At 36.3% G+C, this 20507-nt stretch overlaps 1 protein-coding gene across 2 annotated transcripts in view; it reads right to left on the bottom strand.

Annotated features, from left to right (window-relative positions):
* Positions 1 to 20507, bottom strand: part of LOC306877835 (putative leucine--tRNA ligase, mitochondrial) — a 75529-nt gene that overhangs the window by 41426 nt on the left and 13596 nt on the right. For both annotated transcript variants that reach the window (XM_079429821.1, XM_079429820.1), the window contains exons 3-7: positions 17041 to 17169; positions 7860 to 7951; positions 7676 to 7736; positions 4636 to 4725; positions 3884 to 4027 (exon numbers count right to left, since the gene is read on the bottom strand). In XM_079429821.1, the coding sequence (XP_079285947.1) occupies positions 3884 to 4027; positions 4636 to 4725; positions 7676 to 7736; positions 7860 to 7951; positions 17041 to 17169 (516 nt within the window). The remainder of the gene's footprint in view (positions 1 to 3883; positions 4028 to 4635; positions 4726 to 7675; positions 7737 to 7859; positions 7952 to 17040; positions 17170 to 20507) is intronic.

Below are 20507 nucleotides of genomic sequence, written 5' to 3'. Positions count from 1 at the left end.
TTTCAATATAAACCCATTTTATTCTTGAACTGGATAATACTGGGTTTCTTTTCAGACCACTTGCATTTAGGGATGTGAATCTTGTAATATGAGAATATTTATTAGAACATATGACTTGTGTCCATGTAATTTTTCCCATAGTAAAAAAAAATTATGACGTTTGTCATTTTTATTGCAAAACAACTACAGTTGCATGTAAATATACAGATAATTTATACAGCATACTCACTATTACAATATTAACAGCAACAACTGAAATAAATCAAATCAATTATCCAGGGAATAAACCGAAATAATAAGTGAAAAGGTTTTAAGTATATATTTTGTGTGGAGATGTAAACGTTATAATACAAATCTGAAAGCAAAACAATCTAAACCATCTAAAGCAAAGATGTAGTATAACGTTCGCAAAAGAACCCGACTGTAAATCCATTAAAGGGGTCATCGGATGCCCATTTTACACAAGCTGATATGATTCTTTAGGGTCTTAATAAAAAAAGTCTATAACATTCTTTGGCTAATGGTAGTGTAAAAAACACATTCTTTACCCTGTCAAAATCAGCTCTGTTTTCAGCATGCTGATCTAGTCCATGTTGCTTTAAATGCTAATGAACTCTGCTGACTCCGCCCCTCTCTTCCGTGGAGTGACGAGCAGACCATAGTTATGTGTAGATCTCTATTCGACCGCTCCAGATATTGACGCATCAGCCATCTCGCATTCACTGTAATAATCAATCTTGAGTCTGTGACCCATAGACATCACCAGACTCTTGGTCTCATCTTTGAAAGACTTTTCCCAGCCTTTAATGCAGTCAATTCCAATTGTTGCTTGTTTTGGGGAGTTTCTGCCTTTACTCTCCTCTCCAGCTGCTGAAATTCATGTTCAATCAGATTTAAATCTGGAGACTGACTTGTGCAATCTAAGACTTTCCATTTCTTTGCCCTTATAAATTCCTTGACTGAACTAGCAGGGTGTTTCGGGTCATTGTCCTGATGCAATATGAAGCACTTCCCAATGAATCTGGTGGCATTTTCTTGAATATTGGTAGGCAAGATGGTTTTGTACCCTTCCAAATTAATTCTGCTACTGTCATCATACATTAAGTCATCAGTAAAGTTGAGAGGGCCTGTTCCAGAGACAGCCATGCATGCCCATGCCATGACACCACCTCCACCATGCTTTACAGATGAGGCTGTATGCTTGGGATCATTGCAGTTCCCTTTTTTTCTCCACATTAGTGCTTTCCCATCACTTAGATAAAGGTTCATCTTTGTCTCATCGGTCCATAAACACAGTTCTAAAACTCTTCTGGCTCACCTTTGTGCTTTTTTGCAAACTCTAATCTTGCCTTTCTATTTTTGGTGCTGGTCAGAGGTTTGCATCTTGCTGTGTAGCATCTGTAATTCTGTGTCAAAGTCTCCGGAGGACAGTAGATTGTCAGAGCATCACCCCAGCTTTCTGGAAGTTGTTGGTGATTTTACAGACACGTCTTTTAGGATTCATTTTCACAGCTTTTATGATTTGTCTATCATCAACTACTGTTGTTTTCTCAGACGATCACGTCATTGTTGGTTGCTGGTGCCCTTTGATTTTGCTGGAGCTCTAATTGACTTCCTCTTTTCTTTTAGCATCCAAATTGCTTGCTTTTCTCTCAAAGTCAGCTCCCTCATCTTCATCCTGGTTTGTGTGTGTCATCATCGAATGCAAGATTCAGAATGCAGAAGTAATGGATATAACTGATACGTCACATTCCCTGCTTTTAATATCTGAAGAATTAATGCAACAGAACACAGCTGATCACTTAGAAAGACCTGTGAGGCAACTGCTCCAATACTTATGCTCTCATCAGATAGAGGGATGAACTCTAAAAGTGCTGAACTTCTTAGCTGGTCAAACACGTGTTGAATCACCCAATAATAAAACGTGAAATTCTGTAATTTTGTCTCATATTCATCTTTTTTCATCATATTTGTAAATGTCTTGACTCCACAGCCAACAGAGCAATTTTGTCTTTACTGTTCCAATACTTTTGGAGGGCACTGTATATCTATGGAGTATACTAAACTTCAAACTGGCTATCTAGCAAATTATTAGGAAAGACGATTTGCAAAGATTAATTAAAAACCCTTATACTCACTTCTTCTGTAGATAAAGCTGGATCACGAATGATTCGAGCGAACATAGACACATTTATGTAGATCGAGGATCGGCGCATTCACTTCAAAATGAAAGTAATGTTAATCCTCTGCGTCTTCAGCGGCTCAGATGTTGGGAGTAACTGACGACTGCTTTATTCATTATTACATCCAACAACTAAACACCTCAGTTGCTTAATCGGAGACATCTTATCTTCCCCTGCACCGGAGTCGGACAGCTCTCAGCTCACTCAGGGCGGGTCTAAGGTAAGACGGCCTTGTCAATCAACTATCGTGGGAACGGTCTGCACAGAACTACATCATTCTGACAGGAACCTCAGAACAGCCAGATTTGAGAAAGGGGATTTTAACATATATAAAAAAACACTGGGTGGATTTTTATCATTATAGGATGGATGTATACTTCCGACACACATTTATGTTCAAACAACTTGTAAAGTGAATTTTGCCTCCGATGACCCCTTTAACATTATTAGTCTTAACTCTTAGCGTTTGCCACAAAAAATGATGGAAAAGTTTCACAGCACCGGTCTGATTTATGAAATATCTCAATGATTTTCTGACAAGCTTTATTGCTATTCTTCATTAGCAGAACACAACTGTGAAACTCCACAGGCAACATTCACATTTTAAACTTAATTAAGACCAGTACCAATTTGCTTCCAACATGATTCTTTAACCGACGCCTCCACTGATAATTAGCACACGGCAGTGGCGTTCATGTACGGTCATCTTGTGAATGTGATCATTTGGAAATGACTCGAGGGCATCATAAGCCTCCAAATCCTCAGCACAGACAGGCCTCCTCCGTGAGATCTTAAACTGATTTAGACTCACAGAACTTTTAACCAGTTATTGTGTGGGTGGAATATATTTTTTAAATAGAGGACGTATAATTAAGATGGAGAGCACTCTAGCCAGCAGCACATATTGTACTGTAATAAATTGCAAGCATGGTTGTGTGGATTCATAATGAAGCACTCTGCTGTAACTGAGAGCATTTGATTGTCAAATCTGAATATCTCATAAGAACATGCTGTTCTGGAATATTATAATGGCACACTGTAAAAAAAAACAGCAAAATTCAGATCTGTTAGATTAAAAAAATAACTAATAAATGGCAATAAATTGCTAGTACCTTTCCATAGACTTTCCAGTTATTTGTAAACACTGGATAATGATTTAAATAAACAAACAAACAAATACATAGAATATGCACATACATTCATTCATTCAAATTAATTCAATGTAATTAATAAAATAAATGAAACAAATAATTCTCTAATAAATTTTTGAACTGGTTTGACTGATTCGAACTCAAAACTGGCTTGCAAACCATAGTGATGTCAGATTTGCAAATCTTCTTTTAAATGACATAAGAGCAATATTTAGGCAAAGAAATATTAGAACAAAGCATGCAATTTTACTCTCATCACAGTGTAAAAACATTGCTTTTTATTTCAAAGTAAATAAAACAAAGATTATTATATGTTTTTGCAAGAAAACACTATTTCAGTTTTTCTGCTTTAAATTTTACATTTTAATTCAATGTCATTTCTTTGTAACTATTTGTCAAATTTACAAGCAAATTCTGAGTGAAGTATGTTTTAAAGTAAATCCTACATGATATATTAACATAGAAATTTTGAGCGTTTAACATTTTCCTATTTCTCAAAAAATAAATACAAATAAAAATGAATGAATGAATCAGATCAGGCTGCCGTACCTTGGCATAATTGGTGGTTTTGATGAACCACTGCTTAAGCATCTTCTGCTCCACAGGAGCTCCAGACCTCCACGAGCGGCCGCCCTCATCCACCTGCTCATCTGCCAGAACCGTCTGATCCACTGGGTCCCAGTTCACCAGCGCCTGGAAATGCATTTCAACACTTCAAATGTCTAAATGTCACTGCATTAGATATAAATATTAAAGCAGGTGGAATCTGAAAACAAATGCCGCAGGATCTTTTATCTTCGCTAATGTTCACTTGTATTTAAAAGCTGTATTTCCAGCATCATTCCTCCAGTCCTCAGTGTCACATGATCCTTCAGAAAAAATTATAATATGCTGATTTGCTGCTCAACAAACATTTCTGATTATTATCAATGAACGAACAGTTGTGCTGCTTCATATTTTTGATGAAACCATGGCACTTTTTTCAGGATTCTTTTATAGAAAATTTAAAAAGAGCAAAATTCATTTGAAATAGAAATCTTTTGTAAAATTATCAATGTATTTTCTGTAACCTTTGATCATTGTAATGCCTCCTTGCTCAATAAATGTAGTAATTTCTTAAAAAAAACTGTACTGTACTCTTTTATCATTTAAAGTCTTTTTCTAAACATAAACAACATCATTTATTTTTATTATTATTATAAGAAAAGCAGATCATCTTTTGAAGTTAATTTATCTTTCAACAGTAGATGAAAAACAGACAATAAATAAATGATGATAAATAAATATAATGATGTTCTCACCTCTTTCTGATAGGCCAGTCCAGCCTCAAACAGCTTGATGAACAGATACTGAGTCCACTTATAATAATCAGGCAGACATGTAGTGACCTCCTGACAAAACATTAGACAAGACCACGCTCTAATTAAAGAAGGCAAACTTCACTTTAAACATAAATGTCTGAAAAAAAAAAAAAACATTCAGAGGAAGGTAAAGCAAAAATCATCAGTGACAACATACAGCGCTTAACAATAAGCATAATATAGATACTTTTCTAACACATTTTTGTATATATATATATATATATATATATATATATATTTCCCTGAGTAAGTGAAATGTCTTTTAGTATAATTATAAAAACATCCACTTTCAGCTCATGCTTTACATGTCTTATTTCCAGTTTTGTGTGTTTTATTTTATTTTAAAGTAAACATAAGAATAACTTTTAAATTATTTGTAATTTTTCAGAATGAACACATACTGGACTGAAGCAACTGTAGGTGCTGTACTCAAATGTGAGTCTCAGAAATCAGATATAAGGCTTTTGAGAAAAGGTTAATTATTCATCTCTCAATTATCATTGTGCTGCGTTACATTAATTGCATTATGCATTAAAATATAATCTTAAAGGGGGGTGCAATGTTGTTTCGTGCATTCAGAGTTATTTACACTGTTAAAGAGTTGGATTCTCATGCTAAGCATGGCCAAAGTTTCAAAAAATGATTTGGAAGTATTTCTGTGGCAAAAATCTTCCTTCCGGGTTCCTACAAGTTTCAGAAAGTTTTTTTCAATCATGGCTCTTGATGACATAAACGAGGGTGGAACTCCTTATATGGGCATTTCTCCCGGAAGAACGCGCCCGTGCACGCATCGACCAGAGTGAGCGCGAGACCGCGCCCATCAATGCGCTTCATTAGGCTGCACTGCACAGGACTCGCTCGGGAAGAATGTCTCTAAAGAAGTGTGTTTTTGGTTGTGAGGGAAAGATAACCTTGTTCAGCTTCCCGAAGAACCCAGCGTTACGTGAACAGTGGATGCAGGTTGTTTTCCGGGTACTGAAAGATGGAGCAGTTCCAGCTATAAAAGATCCCGGTCATGATTCAGAACTGCAGACGGTAAGTGAAACGGCATCAAATGTCTTTGTTTTGTTGGCGATCGGCGCAAGTGCTCGTCACTCTTTAGCTCCGCCCACGGCGCACCTTCAGGAGCTCGGCTTTTTTCGGAGAGAGTCGTAAAACTATAGCTTTCTTTTATATATATGATAAAACTGGATGTAGTAATACTCTATATGGGTACTCAAGATTAACATGAGATTGGGTGAAACTGTGTGTTATGCCCCCTTTAATAAGGACATATTAATTGGCCTTAAGCGCACTGAAAAAAAAAGATTAATTGAATTTACTACATTTTTTAAGGTAAGTGGTTGCAATCAGTTTATTTTAGCTACATTTAAATAAACAAATTTAGTTGACTACTTCAACGTGATTTTTTTATTTTTTTTAAATGTAGCTAAAAATAAATACTTTGCAACCACTCACCTTAAAAAAAAATTAGCATCATTTTTTTCAGTGAGTAAATGTCCACTCTGAGCATCAGCTCTCCATCAGTCTGGTCTCTGAGGTAATGTGACTGAAGGCAGTCTTGAGTAAAAGTCCTCAGACAGCCAGAGCCAGAGTCTGTAACACTTAACCAACTCTGAGAGCATGAAGAAGACATTCTCTGATCCAATTAGGCAAAACTGAACTCCAAGTGGCACGTCTGGCCCAAGTCCAAAGCCTCTCATCAGCTGGATATTACCACAGTGACAGTCAAACGCCATCCTGCTGCCAGAGAGGACACAAACATGGCCAAGACACACACAGCAGCGACAAAAAGACGCCTAAAGGGCACTCTGGGTTTAAATAGCCACAGGCAGGAGAGATTTCTTTAAGGTTTATATATGTAAAGTTCTAGTAAGCTGTCCTTTATTTTGTCTTTGAAGAGTGCTTTGTGTCCATTTATGGAAAAATTAATTAAATCAATTCTGAAATAAGTCTATAATGAAAAGTTGTAAAAAAACTGTAAAAGCAGATGATATCCATATATTTTAACCATCAATCAAAGTTTAATTCACTCTGTTAATTAGTAGATAAATAACACGATTGACATTATCAAATCTTATAGACATTTTTTTAGATAATTTTCTTTTTATGCATTGCCATTCAAAAGTATGGGGTTGGTATGATTTTTATTTTATTTTTAAGAAATTAAGACTTTCATTCAGCAAGGATGTATTAAACTGATTTAAAGTGACAGTAAAGACATTTATAATGTTACAAAATGTCACAAAATTTCTATTTCAAATAAATTCTGTTCTTTCTATTCATCACAAAAAAATATGTCATGCTATCACAACTGTTTTCAACATTGATAATCAGAAATGTTTCTTGAGCAGCATATTAGAATGATTTCTGGAGGATCATGTGACACTGAAGACTGGAGTAATTCAGCTTTGATCACAGGAATAAATTACATTTTACTATATATTCAGATAGAAAACAGCTATTTTAAATTGTAATAACATTTCACAGTATTACTGATATTCCTGTATCTTTGATCAAAACAAATGCAGCCTTGGTGAGCTTTTTTTACTTTTAAACAGTAGTGTATATGTCAATAATTTTTTTTTTTTTTTACAACCATGATTATTTTTGGTTAAGCAACCCTCTCCACATTGCATATAGGGAAGAGAAAACTATTTTATAAATCTCCATGACTTTTTCATATTTTCCATTACCTCAGGAAACTGATTTAAAATAATGGTTTAAGACACGTGTGACCTTATTATCTTTATTCTGTTGTAACTATTTTAAGAAAGTAGAAACACAGCTGTGCTGTACTGTCTGCTGCGGTGGCCTTTGATGCTGAAACTCTTTAACTCAGACAGTGTGTGTGTGTGTGTGTGTGTTTGTCTGAGTCTGAGATAAGAAAGTATCCTGATGCAATGATATAAGTCAGCGAAGCTAAGAGACAGAGGCACAGGTCAGGTCCCACATCTGCTGAATGCAGGCTCTCACTCACCCGATCCCAATTAAAGCAGAGCCCCAGACTGTCCAGCTGCTTCCGCATGGACTCAATATTACTGTAAGACACAGAGAGAGACGTGCAGGATGATTAGAGGTGTTCAGGAGCTCATGCGATGGATCGTTATGCATGTGTAGTTGTGTCTGTTTGGATAAGCATCGAGCGTCCCCCGGCTCCGCACCTTTTGGTCCAGTCCTCCGGGTCCAGGCCGCGTTCGATGGCAGCGTTCTCAGCCGGCAGACCAAATGCATCCCAGCCCATCGGGTTCAACACCTGCAAGACAAACAATATCGAGCTGCTAGTAAAGTCAAACCCCGCAGGTCTACTGTCCTAATCTGCCACAACCAACAATGTGAATCCAACTTAAAGGAATAGTGAAAATGTGTTTTACACACCCTCAGGCCATCTAAGATGTAGATGAGTTTGTTTCTTCGAGGGAACAGATTTGGAGAAATGTAGCATTGCATCAGTGTCTCACCAGTGGATGCTCTGCAGTGAATGGGTGCCGTCAGAATGAGAGTCCAAACAGCTGATAAAAACATCACAATAATCCACACCGCTCCAGTTCATCAGTTAATATTTTGTGAAGTGTAAAGCTCCGTGTTTGTAATAAACAAATCCATAATCAAGGCGTTATAACTTTAAACCATAATTGCTGGCCCAAATATGAGTCCATAATCCATAATAACGCTTCCTCCAGTGAAAATGTCCATCTCACATCAAAATCCACCCACATATTTGTTCTGAACTGCTGTTCAAAACACTGACTGCTTTGGCTTGTAAACGCTGCTTGATCTGTGCAGATTTCTGGTCTCTTAACGCAATTGACACCATCTTCTCGACTAGAAGATCGGGATCTGGAGAACCGGAATGTCCTGCTGGGACGTTTGCTGCTGGCTACACGATGGACACATGGGAGAGATGGCGGGTCGTGTGTCTGACATTGAAGACATCTTCTTATTCGGAACCATGATAACTGGGTTTCTGCTGTTTGGATTAGGTGTTGCCCTAAACTATCGGAAAATTAAGGAGACGGGATTGGCTATCCAAAACCTCTCAAGGCTGCCCGTCATGATTGAGGCTGTTGGCAGAGCGGTCGGCTCTGAAACAGAGACGATTAACCGCAATATGGATTCGATCACAGCTAAGCTCTCGGCTTTGGAAAGGAAAATTGATGGACAAGGAGATCAGAATGGACAATGAGAATAGCTGTGAAACCAGAAGACAGCTGTTCGCCCAAAGACAAAACAATCTTATCTCTTTCCGGCTTCCCAAAACAGAACGGCTTGGCAAGGCCGCTCTGGTATCAACTCTCCTGTGAATACTGCAGGGAGACGCTCTTTCTTCCCTCCCCCATCAAACACCTTGTTATTGTCGGGCGCTTGGGCTCTGGCCAAGGTCGTTTCCATGGCAATTGCTATGTCGCACCACAACCTGCGAACTGAGACAACTGGTTTGGAGTACTGGCGCAACGGATTTCAAGGCATACGAACTCACACGGACTTACACATACACGCACTCATACGCTCATATATACAGATTGTCATCCACCTCCCTACCCCCATCCCACGCCTTCGTCGCTTCATCCCGTCAGTTGATAACGGGTCTGTGTTCGCGCTGTAATGGCTGCAGGCCGGATGGCTGTTTTGTCTGACTGGATTACTATGCAAGTTATGTTCCTGTGTTGACTGTGCTTTGAGGTTTTTGTCTGTTCTCACACTGCACTCTCGTTCAGGAGCGTAGTGTGAGGACTATTTTTTTCTCCTCTCTTTCCTCATGTTGTGCTGTATTCTTCTTCTTTATTGCATTTCGTTGCCTTGTACCTACATGTGCAATGACAATAAATTGAATCCAATCCAATCCAATTTCTCTCCTGATTCGATAGAGATGGCCTTTTCCACTGAAGGAAGCGTTATTATGGATTATGGACTCATATTTTAGCCAGAAGCAATGGTTTGAAGTTATAAACATCTTCATAATGAATTAGTTTCTTACAAACACGCAGCTTTTCACCCAAGATGTTAATTGATTAACTTTTATATTGTTAGTGGTGTGGATTATTGTGATGTTTTTTGTGTCTATCAGCCATCGGCGATGGCATCGTGTATCGGCCCAACCCTACATCATAGGTCTCTTTAAGGAATTATTTTCAAATTTGTTTTGAAATCTATCACCTAGTAACACCCTAACAACCACTCCAAAAATCTTAACCACCTAGAAACACCCTAACAACCACCCACAACCCTTTAGTGACCACCATGCAACCACTTAGCATCAGCAAACGACTGCTCTCTCTGCAAACGGCCCCAGTATTCATAGCTCATAAGGCCTAAATAACCTTCAGACTTCACGTTTTTTTGACTTTCAGCCAAGTTTGATGAACTTCCCTGTTCCAGCATGGATTACAGCCTCTAAACCAGGAAGAGTAACAACATACGTGACATACTGTACCTCAGAAAGATGTGCTCTCAGATGTGACTAATGAAATGCATGCAGTCGATCATAAAGACTGTGCTCGTGGTAAAGTGTTTAATGGAGAATGCAAATGGAGAGCATGAACTCTATGAAAGCATGATCTATATTTCAGACTAATGTTGAGTCATGTCATTGTGGCCTCATCGGCGCAGATGATCACACTGATTTAATAACAGCTGACTCACTCCTCTGTCGGCTTTTCCCTTCTCTCTCTTTTTCTTTCTTTCTCTTTTGAGCGCATGTTTATGCAAAGGCAGAGAGAAGAAAGCAAATCAGAGATAAATAACAGATTAGGTTTAAATTTCATAGTGTTTTTGGTCCTTTCTGGAACTTGACGGATTAGTATGAACCTGCAATATTTAAAAATCTGTGTGAAAATCCTTCTAAAATTCTGCGTTTGTGTTCCAAAAGTCACACGAGTGAGTAAACAATGACAGAAGTGTGGATGTGCGGTTTGTTTAAGTGAGCAGCAGAGACGTGTGAAGAGTGAGCGCTCCAGGAGGAGATGCTGTCTCCTTGGTAACCGGCTGCATCTCATTCGTTAAGTGCAGTGCTGAACATTAATAAAGCAACTCAGTAACACACGACCACACAAACTGTTATATACAACATTCACTAAAATAAGCTACTCACATTTTAACACAAGAGAACTGACTTCCTCTCAGAGGAAGGTTTTTAATAAAACAGAGGAGTGGATTCTTCTCACTGCCAGACTGTTAAGATGTTGTATGTTGCTGCTGTTAATGCTGCTCACACTTACAGTCAGTGATTCCCAAGACAATGCTAATAATAATAATAAAACACAACTGTATCAATTGGTTAATTGGTTAACTGACAGAAAAAGAGTGAAATATGGTCTGGTCTGAATAAGAAGAGAAATATGTGACCAAGGACCACAAAACCAGTCATAAGGGTCCATTTTTGCAAAATTGAGATTCATACATCATCTGAATAAATAATATTTCCATTGATGTATGGTTTGTTAGAATAAGACAATATTTGGCTGAGATACAGCTATTTGAATGAAGTTCTCAGCAATGCATGTTACTATTCAAAAATTAAGTTTTGTTATATTTACTAAATATCTTCTTGGAACATGATCTTTACTTAATATCCACATGATTTTTGGCATAAAAGAAAAATGGATAATTTTGACCCATACAATGTATTGTTGGCTATTACTACAAATGTACCCCAGAGACTTAAGACTGCGTTTGTCCTCCAGGGTCACATATACACAAATCAGGCATTGTTTACAAGAAAAAACAGCACTAAACAAATAATATTGGTGGATTTTGATGTGAGAGACATTTTTTTTTATATTTTATGTTAAGCTAATAAAATGTAAGTGTGTGTATGTGTGTGTGTATATATATATATATATATATATATATATATATATATATATATATATATATATATATATATATTAGGGCTGGTAATTAGATTAATTACGGTGAAAAATAACACATTGTGACACGGCCACAAAACAGAGAAACTGTGTTCATTTCAGATATTCGAATGATTTCAAACATTGCTAATAATGCGGTGATAATTGATTGTTTATATTTTTGCTATGGTAATGTTATTTATATTTGTTTTGAGTTGGAATATGAGAGACTCTTATTGAAAAAGGCCACTATTTAAGGAAGTAGGAACTGGTGGCCATTTAATTTTAGGTAATGGCACATGGTTGGACTGGGCCATGCTTTGAGAGGCTGGCAAATAAAGGTGCTGGGAAATGCCTTGCTCTCACTAGTGCCATGGATTTATCATATATCGGGCCATTGACCAGAGGATTACTTGAATTGGGGGGTTGAGGCCTACTTTTCAGTGAATAAGAACGTTTTCTCTGTCCCGGATCGTTTGTGGATTGTTCCCTCTTTCCTGGAGCATTGCAGGCTGGATCCAGGAATCCCTGAGAAGATAACGTGGGTGAGACTGATCAAGTTTTTTTTTTTTTGTCCGTTTTACCACTTCTTTTTTGCTGGGCTTATTGCTTATTGGACTGCTTCTTTGTTGTGGACTGATGGATGGTATTTGGATATCTGTGCCTTTATAGGACTCCTGGACTCATAACAGAGTTTGCCTTTTGGACTCACTTTACTTATTTACCTTCCAATATGCTGTTCTTTGTTCTGTAGGATTGAACACTGTTTGTTTGAAGTTTATATGTTTATTAATACATGCATTGAATCCTGAGAGACTTATGTTTGGCACATGCTTTATTGAATTGATGGTTGGTAAACCGTTTAAAACAAGATTACCCAAAAAAAGAATCCTTTGGTAACAATAGGACTTAAAGTAAGATAAGTTTAAATTGTTACAGCGTTAAAATTAATGCATTTAACAAACTTGCTCCGCCCCTACATGGGTCATCTACCATTTCATACAGCGAACAACTCACTGCGTGATGGAGACTAGAGAACTTCGCTAGAATGTCCCTAAAATTCAAGATATGGGCCAAAAATGCTCCTGTTTGACTTTTTGTCTCATATTTACATCATATAGTTAAGCAATATCACACGAGCAATAGGCTAAGTGCAATATCACACGAGTGCAAATGTGAAACTAACATACAACAGTTCAGTAAGTAAGAAGCTGATATTGTGTTATTTTAGACACCATGTTGTCTGTTCATGCTGAACCAAAGCCAGCATCTCCATGTTTCAACAGGTCTACTTTCTTCAGAATCCACGCTTAAGCTTGTGTGTGTGGGCATGTGCATGAGTGAACACTGTACATTTTTTTTTTTTTTTACAGAATCGTGGCGAAAACAACACATTGACAGAGCTGTCAAACAGATGTGTCAATCACAGCTGAAAATGCACCCTTGTCTATACAGTTTTTTGTTCTAACACTCCTGCTCCAGACAGCTGAGTGGTTTGATGACTGCAAAACATCTGCTAAAAGAGCACAGCGTTACCATATAATACAAAAACCAGCTAGCTAAAGCTACGCTCACACTTTGAACACACAATTTCTTCAAACATCGCAACAGTCATAATATGACATCACACTCTGCAGTGTATGCTTTAAAAATATAAATTCAACACACAGCAAATTATAATAAAACCAAATGTTGCAGTTTACTCCACTTTGCTGCAGCTTTAAAGTCTAAAATAAATCACTTCAAATAGATATACATGGTCTACTTGCCAGTTGGAATTTAAATCTTTTTTTACTTTTTACAATTAATAGAACTATTATTTGAACACTGTTACCTCTTTACCATATTGTTGTCCTTGTTTTATTAAAAAAAAAAAAAAAACCCATTAATGTGCATTACTGTGATTTACTGTTATTTTACCATGGTACAGAGGGAGGCACAACCACTTGCTTTATTTAAACATTTTCAATTTAGTTTCAATTTTATTATATATTAAATTGCACCTCAACACTTTAATATAAATTTGGTTTTAAAGAGCCATGAAACTCAAAACAGTCTGATCAACCTAAAACACAAACAAAATAAATTGGTTTCCCTGTTTTTGTGCTGCACTATATACAATAAAATTATTATTTAAATTAACTATATTATAAGTTATTATTAGAATTATATATATATACTCACCGGCCACTTTATTAGGTACACCTGTTCAATTGCTTGGGAACACAAATTGCTAATCAGCCAATCACATGGCAGCAACTCAATGCATTTAGGCATCTAGATGTGGTGAAGACGACTTGCTGAAGTTCAAACCGAGCATCAGAATGGGGAAGAAAGGGGATTTAAAAGGGTGCTATTATGCTTTTTCACTTTTTGAATTTTATTCAGTGTGTAGTGTGTATGTTTGGGCATAAAAAGATCTACAACGTTACAAATCTCAAAGTCCACTCCAAAGGAAGATATTTAGTTTTTTTTAAATCCCTTTTTAAGAACTACAGCGAACGGCTTCTTTGGACTACAAAGTTGTTTTCCTGTATTTGTGATATCACAAATTGCAAATCCCGCCTACGGAAATTTGAATGGTTGGGGAGAACTCTTGGTTGAGCTCTGCACGTTTCTAAATCGAAACCCAGTGCGCGTGTTTTTATATCACTGTATTTCTGATGGAAACCGACTGTTTCTGAAACCTTATATAGACTTTATATAAAAAAACGTGCCCCTTTTAGCACTCTATTCATTTACTGCTTGTTTTTGTTTTTAAACTACCACTAGCTTCTCTATTCTTTTTCTATTCTATGTGTTTTCTTTTTATTTATTATATAATTAATAAAATAAAAAAAACTTGCTATGTGTACTGTGTTAAGCTAACTGAGACTTGTTATAGCACTTGCATGTTGTTGCTCTTTTGTTGATTTTGATTGCTTCAAGTGTCCTCATTTGTAAGTCGCTTTGGATAAAAGCGTCTGCTAAATAACTAAATATAAATGTAAAGATTGGTTAAGCCATCGACTGTCTATATGCAGTGAGGCACCAAGGCTTTTTTTTACTCGTTCTCTAAACATGTAAGAGTAGTAGTATATATTATTTAATGCCATGTCAGCATCTTAAGCTATTCTTATGACAACTAAACATGTAAGAACAAACACAGACCAAATTGTAGTTGAAGTCAATGACAGCATGATGAGACTGATAGTCGCTCACTCAAACGGTTTGTCGGTCTGTTTTGGCGAAGCCTTCGAAACCGAACACTGTCAATTCCAATTCAATCAGCAGCAGCACTTCGTCAAGCTCCATTAAATCATCACACACTTAGTGCTGTGCTTACAACACACACCAGATTCGGCCTGTGCCTTTGAGCAGAGAGAGATTCGTCACGCAGAGGACAAAGATGGATGAGGGGATGATTCAAAGGACACGAGGGAGAGAGAGACTCAGAAACAGAGAAAGACTGAGTGAAAGAACAAACAGCAAACAATAACGAAGAGTAAACATCTGCTGAGGAAAGCACAGGCTCAGGGCTGTGTGACATGATGTATCATCTACAATAATGACTGAACGATAACACAAATGACCACCAAAAGAAGTGAAGGTTGATGGAAACCGAAATCTAATAACGTCGTAATTATTGTTTGCAAAATGTGCGAGCTGATGTTATCAAGTATGTCAGTTGTTTTGCAAAAAAACGAATGAAAATGCACCATAATGCACTTTCATTGCCATATCAATCAACAAATACAGGGCCAAATTTATATTTATATAAAATGATATAGTTAAGCAATATCACACGTGCTCCTAAATCTCAACACAAATGCAAAAGTCATACTGATTTTATAAAAACAGTTCAATAAACAAGTTAACATTTTGAGTTACAAAATATTTTCAATATTGTCTGTTTTATCTTTATTCTGTCATAATCATTTCTAAATTAAATCACAGCAGAACAGTTTTACACCTGCAAGTAACACATAGCAGTGCTTCATTACTGAATGAATCAGCCATTTGAACAAATTGTTTGAATGAATGACTTGCCGTCTAAGTTTTTTATTATTATTATTATTATTTAAATCTCATAGCATTATTTATGCAATTGGGTACATTCATTCATTCCACCTCTGAGCTGCATTAAACAGTCTGTGTAAATGTATCTAAATGCCAATGATTTAGTTGAAACTCATTTCATTTGATTGGTATTGTATTTTATTATTCACATTGAATTTATTGATTAAATGTAAGTATTTTACAAAAAAGATGATGCATACATCTAATAAGGTTAGGAAAAACTGCCCTTATGAAGGTAAAAATTACCTTGAAATTAGTATATGGGGGTAAATATTGCTTTGTAGTGGAAACTTACCACTACACAGAATATGAAAAAAATGAAAAGACTTTGACACATTTTGCTATTTTAAAGCACGTTTGTACATGTGATATTGACAATGATATTTCCGCGACTCTTTCAAAGTGAAATGTCCAATGAGAGGCACTGAAAAGCATGTTTAGTTTTATCCAAAACAGATGAATGTGAATCTGGCAACATTTTTTTGTATCACGGAAGATTGGAAATTAAATGAAATGCCTACGCTAAATCTAACCAATAGTGTTATCAAAAGCAATTAGCTAAATCAACCATGCCATGTCTTTGCAAGTGCAGTGCTGTACCAGGTGAGCTACTGAGCAAGTTTACTATATCAGAAATGCCATATAGAGCTGGTTATTTGATGCAAATGTCAAAATGTATTCAAAATGCAGTTCACAAACCAAGCACTACTGTAAAATGTTTTGAGATCATAACAGTTCTCTGTGTGAAAATAAGTCTTTATTAACGCATAATACTAGTGTATACTAATAACACCAATGTTCATTTCAGCTGGAAACGGAAGTGTATTTACAAAAAATGTAGGTAGAGGCACATTTTTCCCATGAGAATGTGTTGAAAAAGACATTACCACATGGAAATAAATCACATGTTGACTTTTCAGCAGCATGACTCTTCTATACATTACAGTATGTACTGTTACCGTGACATAAAACGACTCCTGTGGTCATATCATATCATACCCACCCGTATAAAACACACTCCATGAGTTTAGCATCAGGATAATGATGTCTGCAATGAGCTTCTGTCTCCTTGTTATAAACTGAGGGCATTTTTCAGAAACATTCTCACAACTTAATTTCTTTGCTGCGGTGAGCCACAGGCTTTAGAAAGTGCCGTTTTCTAAAGGTGTGAGCACATTCTAAACATGACAAACTTTGAGCTCTAATTAAGAACATATTCACACCGTTACCATTATTCAGACACCTCATAATTAAAACACACATCATTCCAGCAGACCTTGACTGCAGCTTTTCCATTTACGAGAGCGTGTTTTGGTGTGTCTGTGCGTGGGTGAGTGAATATAAAAACGAAGCAAGAGAGGATAAATCATCAAACTATGTGTGTGCTGCAGACAGAGAGCAGTAAATCCTGATATGACTGTTTTAAGAGTAAAATTACCTGATGGCCCCTCATCCTCTGAAAGTGGCTGATGGTGTCACTAATGGTGTAAACCCTCACGTGGCCCATATGCAGCCGACCCGATGGGTACGGGAACATGGAGAGGACATAGAACTTCTTTCGCGAGCTCTAAAAAAAAAAAGAAAGTGTCAATCTGTGCCCTTTTCGTTTTGAAGAATTTCTGTATGATTTTCTATGATGATCCAAACCTGTATAAAACTGTTTCAGGTCCCATAGCATGGACACAAATACTATGGACATCAATGGGACCTCAAACTCTTTGGTTTCCAACATTCTTCATAATATCTTTTGTGTTCAACAGAAAAAATGAGGGTGAGTGAATGATGACAGAATTTTCATTTTTGAACGAACTATCCCTTTAAGCTCTATCAGTTATCAAGAAACATAATGCGTATAGATTTATAAAGCACTTACATCAATTATTCTGATAAAACTTGTGTTATTTGAGCTAGATTATATAGTTGAATGTATTTCTCAAAGTATAATAAAAATAATAATATTGATAATATGATTAAAACTTTATTTTTCAATATTTCTCAGAGGTCGGGTTTCAAGTATAATTCGTTCGAAGTAATGTTGCTTCATATAACGTTTTCCAAAGAAACAAGTGTTAGTGATAAATCCCCTGTGATGTTTGTACTGTCTACTGTATACAGGCCACCAGGGCACCATAAAGACTTTATTCAAGAATTTGCTGATTTTCTATCTGAGGTAGTGCTGGCTGCAGATAAAGTCCTAATTGCTGGTGATTGTAATATCCATGTTGATAATACATGCATTTATAGAGATTCTAAACTCCGTTGGTGTTAAACAACACGTTTCAGGACCTACTCATTGTCGAAATCATACTCTAGATTTAATACTGTCATATGGAATTGATGTCAGTGGCGTTGAAATATTGCAGCAGAGCGATGATATCTCAGATCATTATCTAGTTTTGTGTATATTCCATATAGCTAAAGCTGTAAAGCCAACTCCTTGTTACAAATATGATAGCACCATCACTTCTACCACAAAATACTACTTTATAAATAATCTTCCTGACTTATCTCAATTCCTCAGCATATCCAATAGCTCAGAACAACTTGATGATGTAACAGAAACCATTGACACTCACTTTTCTAGCACTTTAGATACGGTTGCTTCTTTACGCTTAAGGCACCTAGAGATGACCTCTACAGCCAGGACACCTAGATGAGCCCCAGAGACTGATCCCCAGTGAAGACCCTGTCTCCAAGATGACCATCAAGACCACAGGAACCAGATGAGTCCTTTGCACAATCTGATTCTGCTTTAGCCTAGATATAAACTGCTGATTTTGTCTGGCCAGAGGAGAATGACACTATTTCGACAAACTATTTCCCGTCTAAATACTGTAAAGCTGATGTAAATACTGTAAAGCTGATGTAAATACTGTAAAGCTGATGTAAATACTGTAAAGCTGATCTAAATACTCTAAAGCTGATCTAAATACTGTAAAGCTGATCTAAATACTGTAAAGCTGATGTAAATACTGTAAAGCTGATGTAAATACTGTAAATACTGTAAAGCTGATCTAAATACTGTAAAGCTGATCTAAATACTGTAAAGCTGATGTAAATACTGTAAATACTGTAAAGCTGATCTAAATACTGTAAAGCTGATCTAAATACTGTAAAGCTGATGTAAATACTGTAAATACTGTAAAGCTGATGTAAATACTGTAAAGCTGATGTAAATACTGTAAATACTGTAAAGCTGATGTAAATACTGTAAAGCTGATGTAAATACTGTAAATACTGTAAAGCTGATCTAAATACTGTAAAGCTGATCTAAATACTGTAAAGCTGATGTAAATACTGTAAATACTGTAAAGCTGATGTAAATACTGTAAAGCTGATGTAAATACTGTAAATACTGTAAAGCTGATGTAAATACTCTAAAACTGATCTAAATACTCTAAAGCTGATCTAAATACTGTAAATACTGTAAAGCTGATGTAAATACTGTAAATACTGTAAAGCTGATGTAAATACTCTAAAGCTGATGTAAATACTGTAAATACTGTAAAGCTGATGTAAATACTCTAAAACTGATCTAAATACTCTAAAGCTGATCTAAATACTGTAAATACTGTAAAGCTGATGTAAATACTGTAAATACTGTAAAGCTGATGTAAATACTCTAAAGCTGATCTAAATACTCTAAAGCTGATCTAAATACTGTAAAGCTGATATCAAGCCGATGTAAAGCTGCTGACACAATTTGCATTGTTAAAAGCGCTATACAAATAATATTGACTTGACTAAAAAAATATATAAATTATTAAATTGTTTTTGAATGTAAAAACATTTTATGAATTCAATTGATTAGACATGGTTTTTGATTATTGCACTTCAAATAAACCATTTAAAAAAAGAAAAACACAGAACTCAGGAAAATTAAATTAAATTTGGGGGAAAAAAATAGAAGTTCTACTTTTTTTATTATTTAAATAAATTGTTGCTAAATGAATTAAAAAATGTCATATCAATAAATTTATTTTAAAGGAGACATATTATGCCCCTTTTTATAATATGTAATATAAGTCTCTGGTGTCCCCAGAATGTGTCTGTGAAGTTTCAGCTCAAAATCCACAGATCATTTATTATTTCATTTTGAAAATGTCTATTTTGAGTAGAAGCAGAAACACGCTGTTTTTCATGATTGTCTCTTTAAATGCAAATGAGATGCTGTTCCCTGCCCCCTTTTCCAGAATAGAGCTGTGCCATTACAGCTCATACCTGCTAACAAACATCTGTTTTTGGTTCTGATTATCATGTTTATCGCGCTGAAATCATGTGTTTTAAACCATATTAGTTTAAACTTCTGACATACGTTCTTCTGAGCGCACACATCCGAAGCACACACAGAAAGCATCTGTCACACGGCATGTGAGTAAACTAAGTTCTCATTCACACACAAGTTTGTTAAAAACACACGAGTTACAAAAACAGTCGGTTATGTCTGTGAATGTAAATAGCTGTGAAAGAAATGACATGTTTCTATTAGATCTGTGTGGCAGCAGCGTAATATACAGTAAATAAATCAATAAATCCACTGCTCTCGTCTCCTCTGAGGCTGGGGCTCTAAATAGTGTTTTCTGTGCTTGTCTGTGCAGCCAAACACAGAACAGTTAGCATGCTTTGCTCAAACTTTTGCCATGGCATTAGAACTGCTACACCGCTGTTGCTTGCGAAATCAAAATAACGGAGCGGGTGGAAACTTACAGATTAAAGGGAGGTCATATTATAATGAGATCCCTTTGCAACATCACAAGGGGAGAGAAATCAGATGCGCTCGTTTTTTCAGATGCTTGCCGAAAAAGGCTTACTAAAACAAAGTTACCGGGTTAATCTTTTTCACGTTTCCTTGCTTGGTAGATGCACCGGGGACTTGATTATAGCACTTAAAACCTGGAAAAGTCC

Source organism: Barbus barbus (genome assembly GCF_936440315.1).
Source record: "Barbus barbus genome assembly, chromosome: 12".
Taxonomy (NCBI): Eukaryota; Metazoa; Chordata; class Actinopteri; order Cypriniformes; family Cyprinidae; genus Barbus; species Barbus barbus.
The sequence above is the reverse complement of the archived record's forward strand: the minus strand, read 5'-3'. Positions and strand labels throughout refer to the sequence as shown.